At 38.8% G+C, this 17,637-nt stretch overlaps 1 protein-coding gene and 3 pseudogenes across 1 annotated transcript; all 4 read right to left on the reverse strand.

Annotated features, from left to right (window-relative positions):
* Positions 1-2,056: 2,056 nt before the first annotated feature.
* Positions 2,057-3,979, reverse strand: LOC141338074 (interferon-induced protein 44-like; annotated as a pseudogene).
* Positions 3,980-5,332: 1,353 nt separating this feature from the next.
* Positions 5,333-8,695, reverse strand: LOC141338075 (interferon-induced protein 44-like; annotated as a pseudogene).
* Positions 8,696-9,896: 1,201 nt separating this feature from the next.
* Positions 9,897-13,187, reverse strand: LOC141339154 (interferon-induced protein 44-like). Its single transcript, XM_073844787.1, has 8 exons — positions 13,155-13,187; positions 11,864-12,353; positions 11,688-11,742; positions 11,425-11,620; positions 11,184-11,336; positions 10,916-11,087; positions 10,702-10,802; positions 9,897-10,058 (listed from the first exon to the last, which is right to left on the reverse strand). The coding sequence occupies exons 1-8, from the start codon at positions 13,185-13,187 to the stop codon at positions 9,897-9,899; spliced, it is 1,362 nt and encodes a 453-aa protein (XP_073700888.1).
* A 1,154-nt stretch (positions 13,188-14,341) lies between these two features.
* On the reverse strand, positions 14,342-16,280 carry LOC141338076 (interferon-induced protein 44-like; annotated as a pseudogene).
* Between the last annotated feature and the right edge of the window lie 1,357 nt (positions 16,281-17,637).

The raw sequence follows: 17,637 nt of genomic DNA on the forward strand, positions 1-17,637 counted from the left end.
AAGAAGTTAAGAGAAAAGTGTAATTTCCCTACTGTAGAATAAGGTAAAATAAGATATGAGAAATACTCATTTTCATTTATTTTACACAATTGTTTTCCAGTACTATTGTCGTAAGAATAATAATATATTATTATCATTATATTCTAATTTGTTTGCTTACTAAATATACCAGTATGAGAGTAATTTAGACTGAGACACCATATCACAACTAAAAATGGGATTGAGTCCCCTTTAAACCTCAAGATTAAGTCGATTCAATAGCTTTTTTCTTTGTTTAGTTTGCACACTGAAACTGTATTGATCTTGTGAATTCTCAAAGTGCACTAAATAGATGAGTTTAACTGTAAAATGTACAAAATTTTCTTACGGGGGAGCATGCCCCCGGACCCCCCTAGGGCAACTCTGTTGTGGGAACTCTTACTCCAACTTAAAAGTTGGCAGCTCTGCAGATGCAAGAAAAATAATAATAGTTCCAACTTGCACCCCTAAATGTGCGTTTAAAATTGACAGCTCATAAAACTTGCAAAAAATAAATCAACATGTTGATAACACATAAGCAGTGTTTCAGAATGCTCTCAATTACATATAGATGCATCCTGTATGCACTAATTGTGATGGCGTTTCGGGTGTTGCTCTGGGATGGGTCAAATATAAGGCTGGGAGGGAAAAATCACAGTATACTCACTACAAAAAACTAGACTACACCACTGAATTAGATAACGTGAGAAACACAATAATAGCAACCGTAACCAGATACTAATTGTCATATTTTTACGTTTTCAGTCTTTCTGCAATCTTTCTCTAGAGACCGTAAGTTTTGAATGACCATATCTTGTAAAAGCGAATTTTGTCCTTGTTTTGAAGCACACTAGCTTATAGATAATCTTAAGGCTAATATATTCATACTAAAAGCCCAAAAACTTTAATTTTAATTTCAGGGGGACTTTAAGTCCTTGTGATACTCAGTCACTGACTTGCTGTTATTGTTATTTTACTGATATTTTTACACAGAGAGTTTTTGCAAGGTTGTATTTGGGTACTTTTAATAACGTTTTTTAAAACGTCTTATTCCAACATGCATATTACGTTATTTTAACACCTGAATAAAACGTGCCCCGAAAGTTGCAGTTTGGTCTGGTTTTATTTTCGTAGTAGACAAACGTGATATTTACGGGGGTTTTTTTGACTACTTTAAGAAAACGTTCCAGGTTGGTATTTTTTACAACGTTTTTAAAACGTTTTATTTTGGTTACATTAATTTTTTATTAAAAAAAAAAACGTTTCACAAACGTTATTAAAACGTTATACTACAACATTACCTAATTGCAACCAAAATACAACGTTGTGGAAAGTTGTAAAAACGTTTTGTGTTTGCTGGGATCTTAGGAGACATTTTGACTCTTTTGTTTATTTATTGTTTAGCAAATTATATTTTTAACTCCTTTAACTAGACTATTTAAACAGAATAAGTACTACATTTAGCCTCAGAATATCTAATAGATGTTACCAAAAGCATTTTACAAAAATAGTCAAACTGTTTTTCTCTGAACATAAAGTGACAGTAGCCTGAAAATCACAACAAAAGAATGCACAATCCTTTAATATAGGCTAGAAGCAAAGAGAAATTACACAAATTGAGTGAAAGTTTAAAAAAGTGTATAATATTTAAAAATAAGTAGTAAACTTTTCCGTAGTTCAATTAAATTCCTGACCAAAAGTATAAACCCTGGTGAAAAAATCTGCATATGCTGGTAAAGTATGTTTTGAAGCTGATTTCAGCTGGTCCTTAGTTGATTTATACTGGTTCCTTGCTGGTTTATGCTGGTCATGTGCTGGTCGAGGACCAGCATAAACCAGCAAAAGGACCAGCTTAAACCAGCATCAAAACTTACCTAAACAACATATGCTGGTTTTTTTTTTTCAACAAGGAAAGTACTGAAAATTTCTGCATAAATGCAAATGACAGAAAATCACTATGTGTGATTAAGTTATGTAAATGATTCTAGGAGCTTTTGATTTGGCCTCTTCTGAATCTGGCCTCAGAACTGTGAAAAAATTATTTAGGGTTGCCCTCCACAGGACGAATATCATCAAAATAGTCATCTGCAAAGCGAAGCATCTGCTGTAGAGCGGTGAGCAGCAGGATGTCACAGTTGAGCTCCAGCTCCAGCTCCTGACTGTAGTTCTTCACCGGTAACACACAAGACACCGGCACACCCAACCGAGAGCTCACCTCCTGAACCTGCACAGACAAAACAACATCTCACTCACTCTGAGTCCTGTAGAAACAGACCATGTGATCATGTGACCGCGTCTCACCTTTGACTTGATGTAGGAGCTGGCATAAAGGTTTTGAAGATTTTCCTCCACTAGAGGACATGCTTCATCTACTTTGGTCATCAAGACGATCTGAGCGATGCCTGAAATTGTTGTGGCACTTTTAAGGCACGTCATATATACAACCTATACTAATCACAAGATTGGTGTAAATATGTTCACTCACCCAGTGTGTTCACTTTTCTCCGTATGGAAGCAAGTTTTTCTTGTAGTTTTTCAGACATGAGAGAGATTTTGGTGGCATCTATCACGTACACCACACAGTGGATCTTCTCCTGTAGAGATGCAGGTCTGGACATCTTTTGCTCATCAGGTTGAAACGGTGCCATTGGGTTGAACTGAATTGGGAATAATTGAAATGAAATATCAATTTTACAGATAAATATACATTTAGAAACCCAAAAACATGAACCTATCCACTTACTTTATAACGGTCTGGTACGTGACCTTGAAGAATGCTGCTGATGTCCTCAATATCCAGTCCTGCACCTGATTGCTCCTCGAGTCCCATGGTGTCACACAACACAAATGGCAATGGCTTTCCCTCACGACCGTCATTCACTGGATATGTGCGAAACTACCAACAAACAGAAATCATAGTGGAACAATTGTTTTACAAACAGAATAAAGTGTTGAAGTCCTGCTGAATTTGTACCTGTACAGTTAGACTAGTGCCTGCTGATCCTGACATGGCTTTAGTAGTCACATGACCGGTGAAGATGGAGTTGATGGAGTTGAAGAAACTGGATTTTCCAGCACCTACAGGACCGATCATTAGGATTCTGACTCGACTCACAGACTTCATCAGGGGTTTATGATTCCTGATCATTTCCATGAGCTGTGCTAGTCGACTAGAAGGGAGAACCAGACTTTATAATATCAGATTATTTTAGTGCATTAGCAAAAGAGAAATATCAAAAACAGGAAATGGTGGAAACATACTCAGCTGTCCACAGAACATTTCTCCATTGTTTCTCCACAACACTGACCTGAGGTTCTGGGAAGAGTGTTAAAAAATTTAAAATTATAAAAAATATATTTGTTATATTGTTTTATCATTGTGTTTGACATTTGTTAAATAGTTCGACTGTGTACAATATACAGGAAGAGGTAATAAATACTTTCTGAATATTTACTTACTCTCTTCTACTTTGTACACCTCACATTCAGTCAGTTGAGTGTCGTTCCCGTACATTGTTGCCGTATTAATACTGAATGCATTCCCTGCTTGATTTAACACAACTGGTCGGTTGTTGTAGCAAAAGAACAGCTGCTGACCAAAGTTGGGCCCTCCAGCGTCATCGAGACGTGCATTATGTCCAGTGTTAATTTTGATACACACAGGGATATTGCCTTGAAATCTGAATACGAATATGTCCTGATCAGTAATATACTACCCACTTTGAGCATAATCTACACTAGTGTATCCACCAAAGATGTAGCCTGAATGGTTGTAGGCTACTAGTAAAGTGGGACCCTGACGGTCGCATCGCTGGTGGAAGGCAGAAGCTTGATATCCATGAACTGAAGCTTTGTAGAGAAGAGTCAGTTCCACATTCCCCAGTAAGCCACAGAGCTGCTTCTTTTTCTCTTCTGTCAAATTAGAAGTGATGCTGACTTCTGTAAAGTTTGCTTTTTGCATCTGTGCCAAAAAAAGTTATTTGAAACTAATTGTAAAAATGGCAAAATTCATTCACAAATATAATTTTTGAATCGCATATACAACTTTTAAAGCCCAATCCCAATGTTATTTTATACCCCTTCCCCTTGAAACAGTGTCAATATTCCCTTAAGGAATGGGACACCACTATCATATTGTTACAAGTCATCATACGTCGTCTACCTCCTACAATACACACACCTATACTGGTGTGCATTAAACACATAAAACAAAATATTACTTTTCATTAAAATCTTTATTACTGCTAAAATGCTCACATGTTGCCGCTGTAGCAGGTATATGCTGAGATAATTCCCATACCCCTTTATTTAAAGTCGTTTGAAGGGCTACCTGGCCCTTCCCACTACGCCACCGACTAAAAGAGAATCGTGACACCCCTTCCCCTTTCACGTAAATGCACGAAACGGATGGATAGGGGTAAGTGTAGGGGTAGAAACACTAATAAATAAACAGTTTTTGTCAGGAGACATTCAAGTTTTGGCTATTATACATGCACACACGGTGGAAATCAAAACTGAAATTAAAAACTGAAAAAGTGAAAAATTTCAAATAAAAACAAATGGTTCGATTCATTGCTATTCAATAACAGTTTGTGGAAAGATAAACACATCAGATAAAGGTCCTGCATCAGATAAATACTATCATTTAAGATGAAGCACATTTATGAACATGCATACAATCAAACAGTAGCTGTCTATAAAATACTTTGGGATACTTAAATTTAGTATAATTTAGTTATTTGTACATAGATATAAATAGTGTTATAACTAGTAAAAACATTTATGTAGTCGCTTACGTTTCCCAGATGGAACACTCGTTCTTTTCAACGAAAACGGAAATGCTCTTCTGTTGTGAACTTTGAACTTCTGGGAACTTGCCAAATTACATTCTAGTTTAACACTGCTCTCCAAGTCTTGACTCACAGCCAGTATATTTTCTTTGACTTGTTAGCCGAGATAACATAATAAAGTATTCAGCCCTTTGAGTCTTGTTTACAACAGCAACACTGAACCAAGTATTTAAAGGCACTTCCAGTAATTTTTCCCTCATCAAAAATGCTGTACACATAGAGGAATAGAAGACCAGGAATGGCTGTGACACGTTTTGCTTTGACATATGCTCAATTTAATAACTCATATCTTTCTGTAATTTAACAATTATATTTTACAAAATGTAAAAAAAAATTAACATAGAAGCAAAAAATACACCACAACAGAGCATCATACATGCAATCACTCATTAGCACTCAGTGAACAAAAACCGTTAGTGTTTTTTTTTAACAGCTTCAAAAGAAAACTTTCCGCCTGCAGCAACTTATAGGAAGTGGTCATACTCCATGTGATCAACATCATCCAGATAGTCGTTTGCAAAGTTGAGCATCTGTTGTAGAGCAGAGAGCAGCAGGATGTCACAGTTGAGCTCCAGCTCCAGCTCCTGACTGTTCTTCACCGGTAACACACAAGACATCGACACACCTAACCGAGAGCTCACCTCCTGAACCTGCACAGACAAAACAACATCTCACTCACTCTGAGTCCTGTAGAAATAGACCATGTGATCATGTGACCGCGTCTCACCTTTGTCTTGATGTAGGAACTGGCATAGATGTTTTTAAGGTCCCTCTCCACTAGAGGACATGCTTCATCTACTTTGGTCATCAGAACGATTTGAGCAATGCCTACCAGAACATTTTACATTCATTTAGCAGATAGCTTTATCTAAAGCAACTTACAAATTGAGTTGTCGTATAATATTAGTTTACTTAGCGTGTTTACTCCTCTGTGTATGGAAGCAAGTTTTTCCTGTAGTTTGTCAGACATGAGAGAGATTTTGGTGGCGTCTATCACATACACCACACAGTGGATCTTCTCTTGTAGAGATGCAGGTCTGTAGACCCATTGCTCCTTGTATTGAAACGGTGCCATGGGGTTGAACTTAAAGAAATCAAGAACAACAGCTATACATTAAACTGATCATCATAGTCAAAGCCATTTTGGAGATATGTGAACCATCTTACTGTATAGCGGTCTGGTACGTGACCTTGAAGAACGCAGCAGATGTCCTCAATATTCAGTCCTGCACCTGATTGCTCCTCGAGTCCCATGGTGTCACACAACACAAATGGCAACAGTCTTCTCTCATGATGGTCAACAACTGGATATGTGCGAAACTAAAAGAGATAACCATTATGAAGACCCTGACATCACAGAAATTCGTACCTGTGTGGTGAGACTAGTGCCTGCAGATCCTGACATGGCTTTGCTGGTCATGTGACCCATGAAGATGGAGTTGATGGAGTTGAAGAAACTGGATTTTCCAGCACCTACAGGACCGATCATTAGGATTCTGACTCAACTCACAGACACCACCAGGGGTTTATGATTTCTGATCAATGCCATGAGCTGTGCTCTTCGACTACAACATAGAGCACAACAATTTTGTGATATCACAGCAACAGTGGGCAAGGAAAACATTATATAAGTCAAAACATACTTAGCTGTCCACAGAACATTCCTCCATTGCTTGTTTATGTTTCCGTACATTGTTACCGTATTAATACTGAATGCATTCCCTTTTTGATTCAACACAACTGGTTGGTTGTTGTAGCAAAAGTACAGCTGCTGACCAAAGTTGGGCCCTCTGGTGTCATCGAGATAATATAATATAACATAATGTCCACTGTTAATTTTGACACACACAGTCAAAGTCAAAGTCAAAGTCAACTTTATTGTCAATTCTGCTATATGTACCGGACATAAAGAGAGTTGAAATTGCGTTACTCTCAGACCCTAGGTGCATACACGTAACATTAAATAAAAAAGGTAGGAATTATTAGTATTAAAAAATACTAATAAATACAATTATACATATAATATATAAAAAACAAAAACAATATACAAGTAAGGGCACATGGCACAGTGCAAACAGTGCAAACCGGACAGAGTAGTGCAAATGCAAAAAGAATAAGGTGCAAAAGGAGCTTCTAAGTGTAATAAAGTGACAGTTATAGCAGACAAGTCTTTAGAGGTAGTCTGTGTGTAGTAAGAGGTAGTTAACAGAGCACCAAACTACACAAGTGACTGGTGCAGGTCGGTGGGTGAGTGTGTTTGTGTATGTGAGAGTGTGTGTGTTTGTGTGTGTACCTGGTATTCATCACGTTGTGGGGACCAAATGTCCCCCACAAGGATAGGAATACCAGTAGATTTTGACCTTGTGGGGACATTTCTCAGGTCCCCATGAGGAAACAGGCTTATAAATCATGCACAATGAGTTTTTTTGAGGAAGTAAAAGTGTGCACAATCTCCTGTGAGGGCTAGGTTTAGGTGTAGGGTAGGTGTAGGGCGATAGAAAGTACGGTTTGTACAGTATGAAAACCATTACGCCTATGGAATGTCCCCATAAAACATGTAAACCCTCCCTGATGGCAGCAGGCTGAAGAAGCTTTGCATAGGGTGGGATGGATCTGCTGCTATGCAGAGGGCTTTTTTGGTGAGACGGGTGCTATAGATGTCCTGGAGAGAGGGACACCAATGATCCTCTCAGCTGCTGTGACTATGCGTTGGAGGGTTTTTTGGAAGGATGCATTGCAGGAGACCTAATGAGACCCACCACAGTCGTGTCGTCCGCAAACTTAATGAAGAGGTTGGAGCTGTGTGACGGAGTGCAGTCGTGGGTCAGCAGAGTGAAGAGGAGGGGGCTCAGCACACATCCCTGAGGTGCCCCCGTGTTAAGAATGATGGTGCTGGATCCGTACTGCTTGTGGTCTTTCTGTGAGGAAATCCAACAGCCAGTTACACATTGAGGTGTTGAGCCCCAGCTGGACCAGTTTTTGAGAGAGATGTTGTGGTATAATAGTGTTAAATGCTGAACTGAAGTCAATGAACAGCATTCGGACATATGAGTCTTTTTTGTCCAGATGTGTGAGTGCTGAGTGGAGTGCAGTGGAGATGGCATCATCGGTCGAGTGGTTGGGCCGATACGCAAACTGGAAGGGGTCCAGAGAGGAGGGTAGAGCAGTTTTAATGTGCTGCATGACTAGCCGTTCAAAGCACTTCATGAGGATGGGAGTAAGTGCAACTGGACGGTAGTCATTAAAGCAGGAGGGGGGTGACTTTTTTGGCACCGGAATGATCGTGGTTGCTTTGAAACAGGTGGGGACGACAGCCTGGGAAAGTGAGATGTTAAAGATGTCTGTTAAGACATCAGTGAGTTCCACTGCACAGTCTCTCAGTACGCGACCATGAATGTTGTCAGGACCCGGAGCTTTGCGCACGTTGATCCTGCTGAGGGATCTCCTCACACTGTCCGGGGACAGAGTCATCACCTGGTCACCAGGAGGGGGTGGGGTCTTCTGTGCTGTGGTGCTGTTTTGCACTTCAAAGGGATCTTGCCTTGAAAACTGAACAGGAAAGCTTCCCCACTTTGAGCATAATCTACAGTGTATCCACCAAAGATGTAGCCTGAACGGCTGTAGGCTACCAGTAAAGTGGGACCCTGATGGTCACATCGCTGGTGGAAGTCAGAAGCTTTATATCCATGAACTGAAGCTTTGTAAAGAAGAGACAGTTTCACACTCCCCAGCAAGGCACGGAGCCATTTACTTTTATCATCTGTTAATTTACAAGTGAAGGGAGCAGCCATGGACACTTGTGATCCGAATCCAAAAGACTGGCGCATCTTTGAAAGATAAAAATAAAATGATTTACTACACTGTGCTGACATTTTGTGGGGTGAATATTGAAATCATTCACAGGTTTTCACTTACCGATGCCATTGTGAAACGGGGTTGTCTCAGATAACCATGCTAAATGTATTCCATAAAAAAATGTCAAATAACGAGTTACAAAAATAGTAAAGCGTACTATTTGTCTGACCATATTATATCAACAAGGCGGTTTGCATGAGGTGAATATAAAACAGGTTTTATTAGGCCACATATTATTTTAGCTTATCATCTCATAGTTTACACTACAGGTTATTTTAAAGTTAATTTATTTGTGTAAAACGTTTAGGCTACTTATATAAAGAATTACCGAGTTTTTAAAAGTGGAACTCGTAATAAAAGACAAAACGCCATTAGTAAATTGACGTTTGAAATTGATAGCACGTTGTGTGTGCACTTTCTTATATAGTTGTCAACTACTTAAGTTAAATAAAATGTAAAATACTTTTATATTTCTGATTTATGTGGACTCTAGCTTACCGTTCACATTTCGCTTTCACTGTGAAATAAAAAATAAATGAACTTGTGTCGATCACTGCTCTAACTCAGGAAAATAGACAGTGTAGCCACCTAGTGACTGCGTCCGAAATGCTGCCTTGGAATGATGCTTTTCAAAGTAGGAATTAATCAAGGCACGTCCGAATTCAATGTTATCTTCACTTCCTGTCTCATAAGTCTATCCGACATCATTGCAGGCCTGCAGTTCCAGCCTGATAAATCAGTGAGGCATCAAATCAGCTGCCAGAGACAGTAGTACATTTGTCAATGTGTTTTTCCAGCTTATTCGATTCTGTGATTAGGTTTCTGTAAAGTGTTTAAAAAAATATGCAGATAATTGAGCAACACTGTACATACACAAGATCCAGCACCAGCAGATAGAATGTAACAAGCAACTATTACAGTGATAAGAAAGATCTTTGTTTGCATTTCCTTTTATTGAATGGATATGATATGAAGTGCTAGAATGGACAAACAGAACAGAATAACACTTTTAAGATGTCTTATGTAGTGATATATATGTAATATGTAGTATATCCCACAAACAGTAGATTAAAAAGTAAATATAGCATATATAAAGTACATTCCACACAAAGATATGTTAAATCAGCTACAAAAGGAGATAAAGCTGTACTAGTTGCACTTTGATAAATTGTCCTACATAGGAGCAACATCATCCAGATAGTCGTCTGCAAAGTTGAGCATCTGCTGTAGAGCGGTGAGAAGCAGGACGTCACAGTTGAGCTCCAGCTCCTGACTGTTCTTCACCGGTAACACACAAGACACCGGCACACCCAACCGAGAGCTCACCTCCTGAACCTGCACAGACAAAACATCATCTCACTCACTCTGATGCTGCCTTCATGTGATATGGAAAAGATGATGCTTTCCACTTGTGAAGTGGAAATTACCAGTGTGTCGTATTCAGGTGCTTTTGTTGTCGTAGTGAAGAGAAACATGGCGAACTCGGAATTTGTCCTCACATGCTACTTAGGTAAAAGTTTAAAAACGGTTATAAACTCCCTAATGCATCTGCTACAGGATGCATCAAAACGCAAACGGTAAATTATAGGCTGTATCTTATTGATCATGAATAGTAGAGTTGTTTTAAAGACAATACTTACTAATGGTTATTTTAGCTAGCCTATATATACGTTTTTATATAAGCCTATATATATTTTATATAGCCTATATAAGTTTTTTTACTTTTAACATCATGCAATGTTTACCATTCATTATGGTTTCGTTACTGTCCGCCATGTTGAAAGGTCAAAGTTTATCCCATCTCGGCAACTCGGGTATCATAAAAATTTTCGAGCTTTCCAGTGGAAATTACAACGTGAGTGGGTGTTCATGTGCAATTTCGATGTCGGATTTTGGTATTTACCATAATTACGATAGCACATGAAGGCAGCATAAGTCCTGTAGAAACAGACCATGTGATCATGTGACCACATCTCACCTTTGACTTGATGTAGGAACTGAGATAGACGTTTTGAAGGTCCTTCTCCACTAGATGACAGGCTTCATCTACTTTGGTCATCAAAACCACCTGGGGAATGCCTGAAATTGTAAAAAAAAAAAAAATCTTTTTGCTAGTCATTGATCATTTCCCATAAGACAAGAGTTGGTTCGTCAATAGATTATAGTTATTTTTGATATAACAGCATACTTACGCATTGAGTTCACTTTTCTGCGTATGGAAGCAAGTTTTTCCTGTAGTTTGTCCGACATGAGGGAGATTTTGGTGCCATCTATCACGTACACCACACAGTGGATCTTCTCCTGTAGAGATGCAGGTCTGGAGGTATTTTGCTCATCAGGACAAAATGGTTCTGTGGGGTTGAACTGAATCACAAGGATTACGTATATAAAAAACTGCTTTAATCATAATCTTCGGTTTATATTTTAAACTTCATTCATTTTGGAGATGAGTGCACTTACTGTATAGCGGTCTGGTACGTGACCTTGAAGAATGCTGCTGATGTCCTCAATATCCAGTCCTGCACCTGATTGCTCCTCGAGTCCCATGGTGTCACACAACACAAATGGCAACAGCCTTCCATCACGACCGTCTTTCACTGGATATGTGCGAAACTACCAACCAAGAAGAGAATCACATCAAGACCTGAAGTCATCAAGAGGTGTTCCTTGAGCTCTTGAAGGAACCTTACTGAATCTGTACCTGTGTGGTGAGACTAGTGCCTGCAGATCCTGACATGGCTTTGCTGGTCACGTGACCCATGAAGATGGAGTTGATGGAGTTGAAGAAACTGGATTTTCCAGCACCTACAGGACCGATCATCAGGATTCTGACTCGACTCACAGACTTCACCAGGGGTTTAAAATTCCTGATCATTTCCATGAGCTGTGCTCTTTGCCTACAAAAGAGTAGATCAAACTTAAACTGTCTTATTATTGAATGAATTCAGCAACAGGAAAACATACTCAGCTGTCCACAGAATATTCCTCCACGGCTTCTCCTCTGCAGTGACCTGATGGTCTAACAGAGTACTTCCTGTTTGGGTAAAAAATTGACATTACATTAATGATTTTTTTTTTTAAGTTAGCCTATAATATAATTTTTACTGTACGTAATTAAGTTTTTCTGATAATTGACCTACTCTGTTCAACTTTGTACACCTCACATTCACTCAGCCAAGTGTCATCCCTATATAGTGTGTTAGGATTAAAATCGAATGCTTCCGACCTAAACTTATATACATTTTTCACAAGTGGATGGTTGTTGTAGCAAAAGTACAATTGTTCACCAAAGTTGGGCACTCCAGCATCATCACAGCGTGCACAATATCCACTTCTAACTTTGATGCAGAGAGGGGCTCCGCCATCATGAACACTGAACAGGAAAGCATGATCATCTCTGATTTGCTCCCCACTTTGAGCATAATCTACACTAGTGTATCCACCAAAGATGTAACCTGAACGGTTGTAGGCTACAAGTAAGGTGGGACCCTGATTGTCACATCGCTGGTGGAAGGCAGAAGCTTGATATCCATGAACCGAAGCTTTGTAGAGAAGAGTTAGCTCCAGGTTCCCCAGAAAACCACAGAGCTGCTTTCTTTGCTCTTCTGTTAAATTAGATGTGAGAGCAGCGTTGTAAGTTCTGGGAGCCTCAAAAGCTGAATACATCTAAAAAAGAAAAAAAGGATATGAATTTAAATTAAGTGTAAAACACACATAGACACCAGCAGTCAGAAGATTTGTTTTCTGAAAAGCCCTACACGAACTGACCGAAACGGATCAGCCGGAATCGAAACTGAAAAACTAAAGCAAAATAGGGTGACCACCTGGCAATAGATCTGTTGCGGGACAGTAGATGTGATTTTGCGGGACAAAGCGGGACACTTGTGAGACAGATACATTTACTGCTGTTATGCTATGTAAATGCTGATTTACATCCATATACGCCAATGTTTAAGTGTAAGCCCTTCCGTTTTGCGAGAGTAAGGGAATCTTCTGCGAGAGAAGAGATTTGTGCAACAATGCGCTCTGCTCAATAAAATAACGTAACAGAAACAGCCTCAAACGAACTATTAAAACAAGAAGAAAATCGTGTCTGAAAGTCGCTGAGTCTTTTAGCAGGTTAAAATAAATGGAGAATATCGTGTTTTTCCGTGTGTGCTCGACAATTTCCGTCGGTGGTGCTAGATCACTTGATGAGGTCCGCACATCCTTTGCATGGCAACTGAAAAAGAATAAACTTTCTTAAAAAATAAGCAAAAGTATGTACGGTTTCTTAATATGACAATAAAAAAAAACAGACTGATATGCGACGTGCGGGACAAGGGTTATAAATGCTGTGCGGCAACTAAGCAAAATCTGCTCTTATTTATTGTAGCCTATATAAATATTGCATTTTGTACGCAATTTTTTTTTCCTTTTTATAAATTTCATAACATTTATGTTTCTTACCTTTGCCTTTCGCATTCCCGTTTCTCTCTGATGAAATAATAAAACGCTGCTTTAGTATTTTACATCCACAGCCTCGAGTAACGTCAAGCTGCTCTCTTTCCTCCAATCAAACGACACATCCTAGAAAACGAAACTCATAACTCCAGGCGAAATGTTGTAGCTCTGAAACTTATATCGTTGACCTGTTCACACTATTTTCTTGAAAATTGCAAGTTAAAACTGAATACCAGGATAACAGACTGTTATTATACGCCTATTGTTTATTTGATGTTTAGCAAATTATATTTAACTGCGCTAGTCTATCTATTCAAACAGAATCAATGGTTGATTATTTTGTCTCAAAATATCTTATAGACATTATTATTATTACTAAAACATTTTACAAAGAGTCCAACAGAGCATAACGTGACAGCAGTCTGAAAATTACTACAAAAGTGAAGAATTCACAAAAAAATGTTATAGAGGCATACTTTTTCGTAGTTCAGTGAAATTATAGACCAAAATATGCATTATTGTACTACATTTTTGTCTAAAAATGACCCTGAAAAAAAATATACGGACATTGCCAAAACAAATTTACAAAATAGTCAAAGTCCTCTTACAGAGCATAAAGTCACAGGAGCCCAAAAATCAACAAATGTAAAGAATTTACATGAGGCTACCCACCCACCTTATTTTTGCCATAAGTGTGGGCGCAGTCATTTATGAATTTAATGTGTCTGATTTTCGGTCTTATCCGCGTCCAGCTATTTTTAACAGTACAAAACAGCTCGTTTTGCTGCTTGATATTGCAAGCTGGTGTGTCTTACCATATTATTTTAATGTATTATCTTAATTCTGAACACAATGGTTTGTAGTGCAGACCATTTTACTGTTTACTGCACTTAGATATTCTTCTTGTTATTTCCCACTGGCATTATTTCCCTAAGTCTAACACATTACCAGAAAATAGCTTACTTCCACTTTGAAAAATAAGCTGGATAGAAAAAAAAAAATACAAAATTGAATGAAAGTGAAAGAAAAAAAGTGTACTCTGCTCAATGACAACATCTCACTGAAATGCTGGACCTTAAGTATAAAAGTACTGAATATTGCTGCATAAAAGCAAAATGACAGAAAATGACCAATGTGATAATTTCATTATGTTATGTAAATTATTTGAAGAGCTTTTATTTTGACTTTTTCTGAATCTTGTCTAGGCTGCAAGAACTAAGAGAAAACTTAGTTTTGCCCTCCACAGGACGTATATCATCAAAATAGTCATCTGCAAAGCGAAGCATCTGCTGTAGAGCGGTGAGCAGCAGGATGTCACAGTTGAGCTCCAGCTCCAGCTCCTGACTGTAGTTCTTCACCGGTAACACACAAGACACCGGCACACCCAACCGAGAGCTCACCTCCTGAACCTGCACAGACAAAACAACATCTCACTCACTCTGAGTCCTGTAGAAACAGACCATGTGATCATGTGACCGCATCTCACCTTTGACTTGATGTAGGAACTGACATAAAGGCTTTGAAGATTTTCCTCCACTAGAGGACATGCTTCATCTACTTTGGTCATCAAGACGATCTGAGCGATGCCTGAAATTGTTGAGGTACGTTTTAAGGTACATCACCTACATACCTACATATTAGCACAACCTACTTAGTACTAATCACAAGATTAGTGTAAATATGTTCACTCACCCAGTGTGTTCACTTTTCTGCGTATGGAAGCAAGTTTTTCCTCTAGTTTGTCAGACATGAGGGAAATTTTGGTGGCATCTATAACGTACACCACACAGTGGATCTTCTCCTGTAGAGATGCAGGTTTGGAGGCCTTTTGCTCATCAGGTTGAAATGGTGCCATGGGGTTGAACTGAATTGAGAATAATAGAAAGTTTACTAATACATATACATTTCCAAACCCAAAAAACATGCATCTATGCACTTACTTTATAGCGGTCTGGTATGTGACCTTAAAAGAATGCTGCTGATGTCCTCAATATCCAGTCCTGCACCTGATTGCTCCTCGAGTCCCATGGTGTCACACAACACAAATGGCAATGGCTTTCCCTCACGACCATCATTCACTGGATATGTGCGAAACTGCCAATAAACAAAAATTACTGTGCAACATTTGCTGTTTTATGTTCGAAAACCACATTTTAAGTCCTGCTGAATCCTGCACCTGTACAGTTAGACTAGTGCCTGCTGATCCTGACATGGCTTTAGTAGTCACATGACCAGTGAAGATGGAGTTGATGGAGTTGAAGAAACTGGATTTTCTAGCACCTACAGGACCGATCATTAGGATTCTGACTCGACTCACAGACTTCATCAGGGGTTTATGATTCCTGATCAATCCTATAAGCTCTGCTCTTCGTCTACAACACAGATCAGTTTTATTATTTCAGATTAGCACAGGAAATTAGCAAAAGAGAGATAAAGAAGAAACATACTTGTGTCCATAAAACATTCCTCCATGGTTTCTCCTCAATGCTGACTTCAGGCTCTGGGAATTGTCGAACAAAGAAAGAATGTTTTAATTACACTAAGTAAGTTGATTATTTTGTGTAAAATACAAGAAATTGTAATAAAGCTGATGATTGACTTACCCTGTTCCACTTTGTACACCTCACATTCAGTCAGCTGAGTGTCATTCCCATACATTGATGAGGTATTGATGCTGAATGCATTCCCTCCTTGATGATACACAACTGGTTGGTTGTTGTGGCAAAAGTACAACTGTTGGCCAAAGTTGGGCCATTTAGCATCATCGTAACGTGCATTATATCCGCTGTTAATTTTGATGTAGCTAGAGGTTCCACTTTTAAAGCTGAACAGGAAAGCTTCCTCATCTGTAATTTCCCGGTCAATTTGAGCATAATCAACACTAGTGTATCCACCAAAGATGTAGCTTGTACGGTTGTAGGCTACAAGTAAAGTGGGACCCTGACGGTCGCATCGCTGGTGAAAGGCAGAAGCTTGATATCCATGAACTGAAGCTTTGTAGAGAAGAGACAGTTCCACATTCCCTAGCAAGGCACAAAGCTCTTCTCTTTGCACTTCAGGTAAATTAGAAGTTAGGGTATCTGTGCTGACTTTTCTAACTTTGGCTTTTTGCATCTGTGCCAAAAGAAAAAGAAAATAAAAATAATGTTTTTTTTTTAATGGGGGGTTTAAGTAGCGGGTATTCTTCTCAAAAACGAGTTGCGCACTTGTCTGTGGGTGGAGTTTTGGGAAGAACTTCCAGAAGTTTTTGTCAGGGCAGAAGCATTTGCTACAGGAGCGGCGAACACTCACGATAATAAAAGAAAGACTCAAACCGTTAAGTGAGTCGCTGATATTAATCATTCCAATAATTTGATTCAGTGGATTTTTAACTTCAATTTTAAATAAAGACATTAATATACATATTCAGTCATTAAAAACACAATTAAACACTACCAACATTACATTCTTAACGCAGCCTTTAAACTATAACAACAGCTGTCAAGGCGGAACAAATAAACACCGAATAAACAATTAAAATACAGTGTTCGATTCATTGCCTTTGAGAAACCTTTTGCTGGAAGATAAACACTGGGTAAATAACTTACTGTGTGCATATACTCAAAGAGTTGCTGTTGATTAAAAACTAGCTTGGTCACTTACGTTTTGTAGAACAAGAAACCTCAAACGTTTCCGTTTCTTTTGGTCTTTAGACCAAGGAAGTTTAACAGCACTGCACTGCATTTGCTTTGGCGTGTTTGGAGGTCATACTGTTATATAAAACATCTCAATAAAACCATTCATCTGTTGGAGATTTTTTTTATAGCACTGACGTTGGCTCTACACCACAAGGGATTTAAAGGTGCAGTAATACAAAATATAAGTAATAGTAGCTGAGACCTGGGATGCGTGTGATTACTTTGTGCTTTAGCATGCTCAATTTAATTACAGGTATCTTTCTGTAATTTAACAATTATTTTTTAAACAAAAAATGTCAAAATTAATTTCAGTGAATCTTAGAAGGAGCATGAAAAAATACTACTCTACAAAAGGCTCAGTTGCCACTAAGTCCCGGATGATTCTGACCAATCAGAGTGTTCAGTGTAGATGCTACGTCACCACGGGAGGCGGAGCTCAATCGCAGGTTAGAGAGAGAGACGCAGTGCACGAGAGAAGACGGAGAGTTTGGGAGCTGTGTTGTAGTTCGGTAAGTAGGGTTGCCACCCATCCCTTAAAATACGGAATCGTCCCGTATTTGAGAATGAAATTGCGCGTCCCGTTTTGAATCAATACGGGACGGGTTTTGTCCCGTATTTTTTATCATTTTTTAAAGCAGCGTCTCATGCAAATAATCCCACACGCATTTTATGAAGATGCCTCCTTTCCTACTTGTGATTGGGTAATACTTGATGTCATTGTTAGTTTGATTGGTCTTTTTAACTGTCCGGTGAGGAGGGCGGGTCTTTTAAGCAGAGTCTGCCAAGTCTCAAAT

The sequence above is a fragment of the Garra rufa genome, chromosome 7, assembly GCF_049309525.1.
Source record: "Garra rufa chromosome 7, GarRuf1.0, whole genome shotgun sequence".
In the NCBI taxonomy this organism is placed as follows: Eukaryota; Metazoa; Chordata; class Actinopteri; order Cypriniformes; family Cyprinidae; genus Garra; species Garra rufa.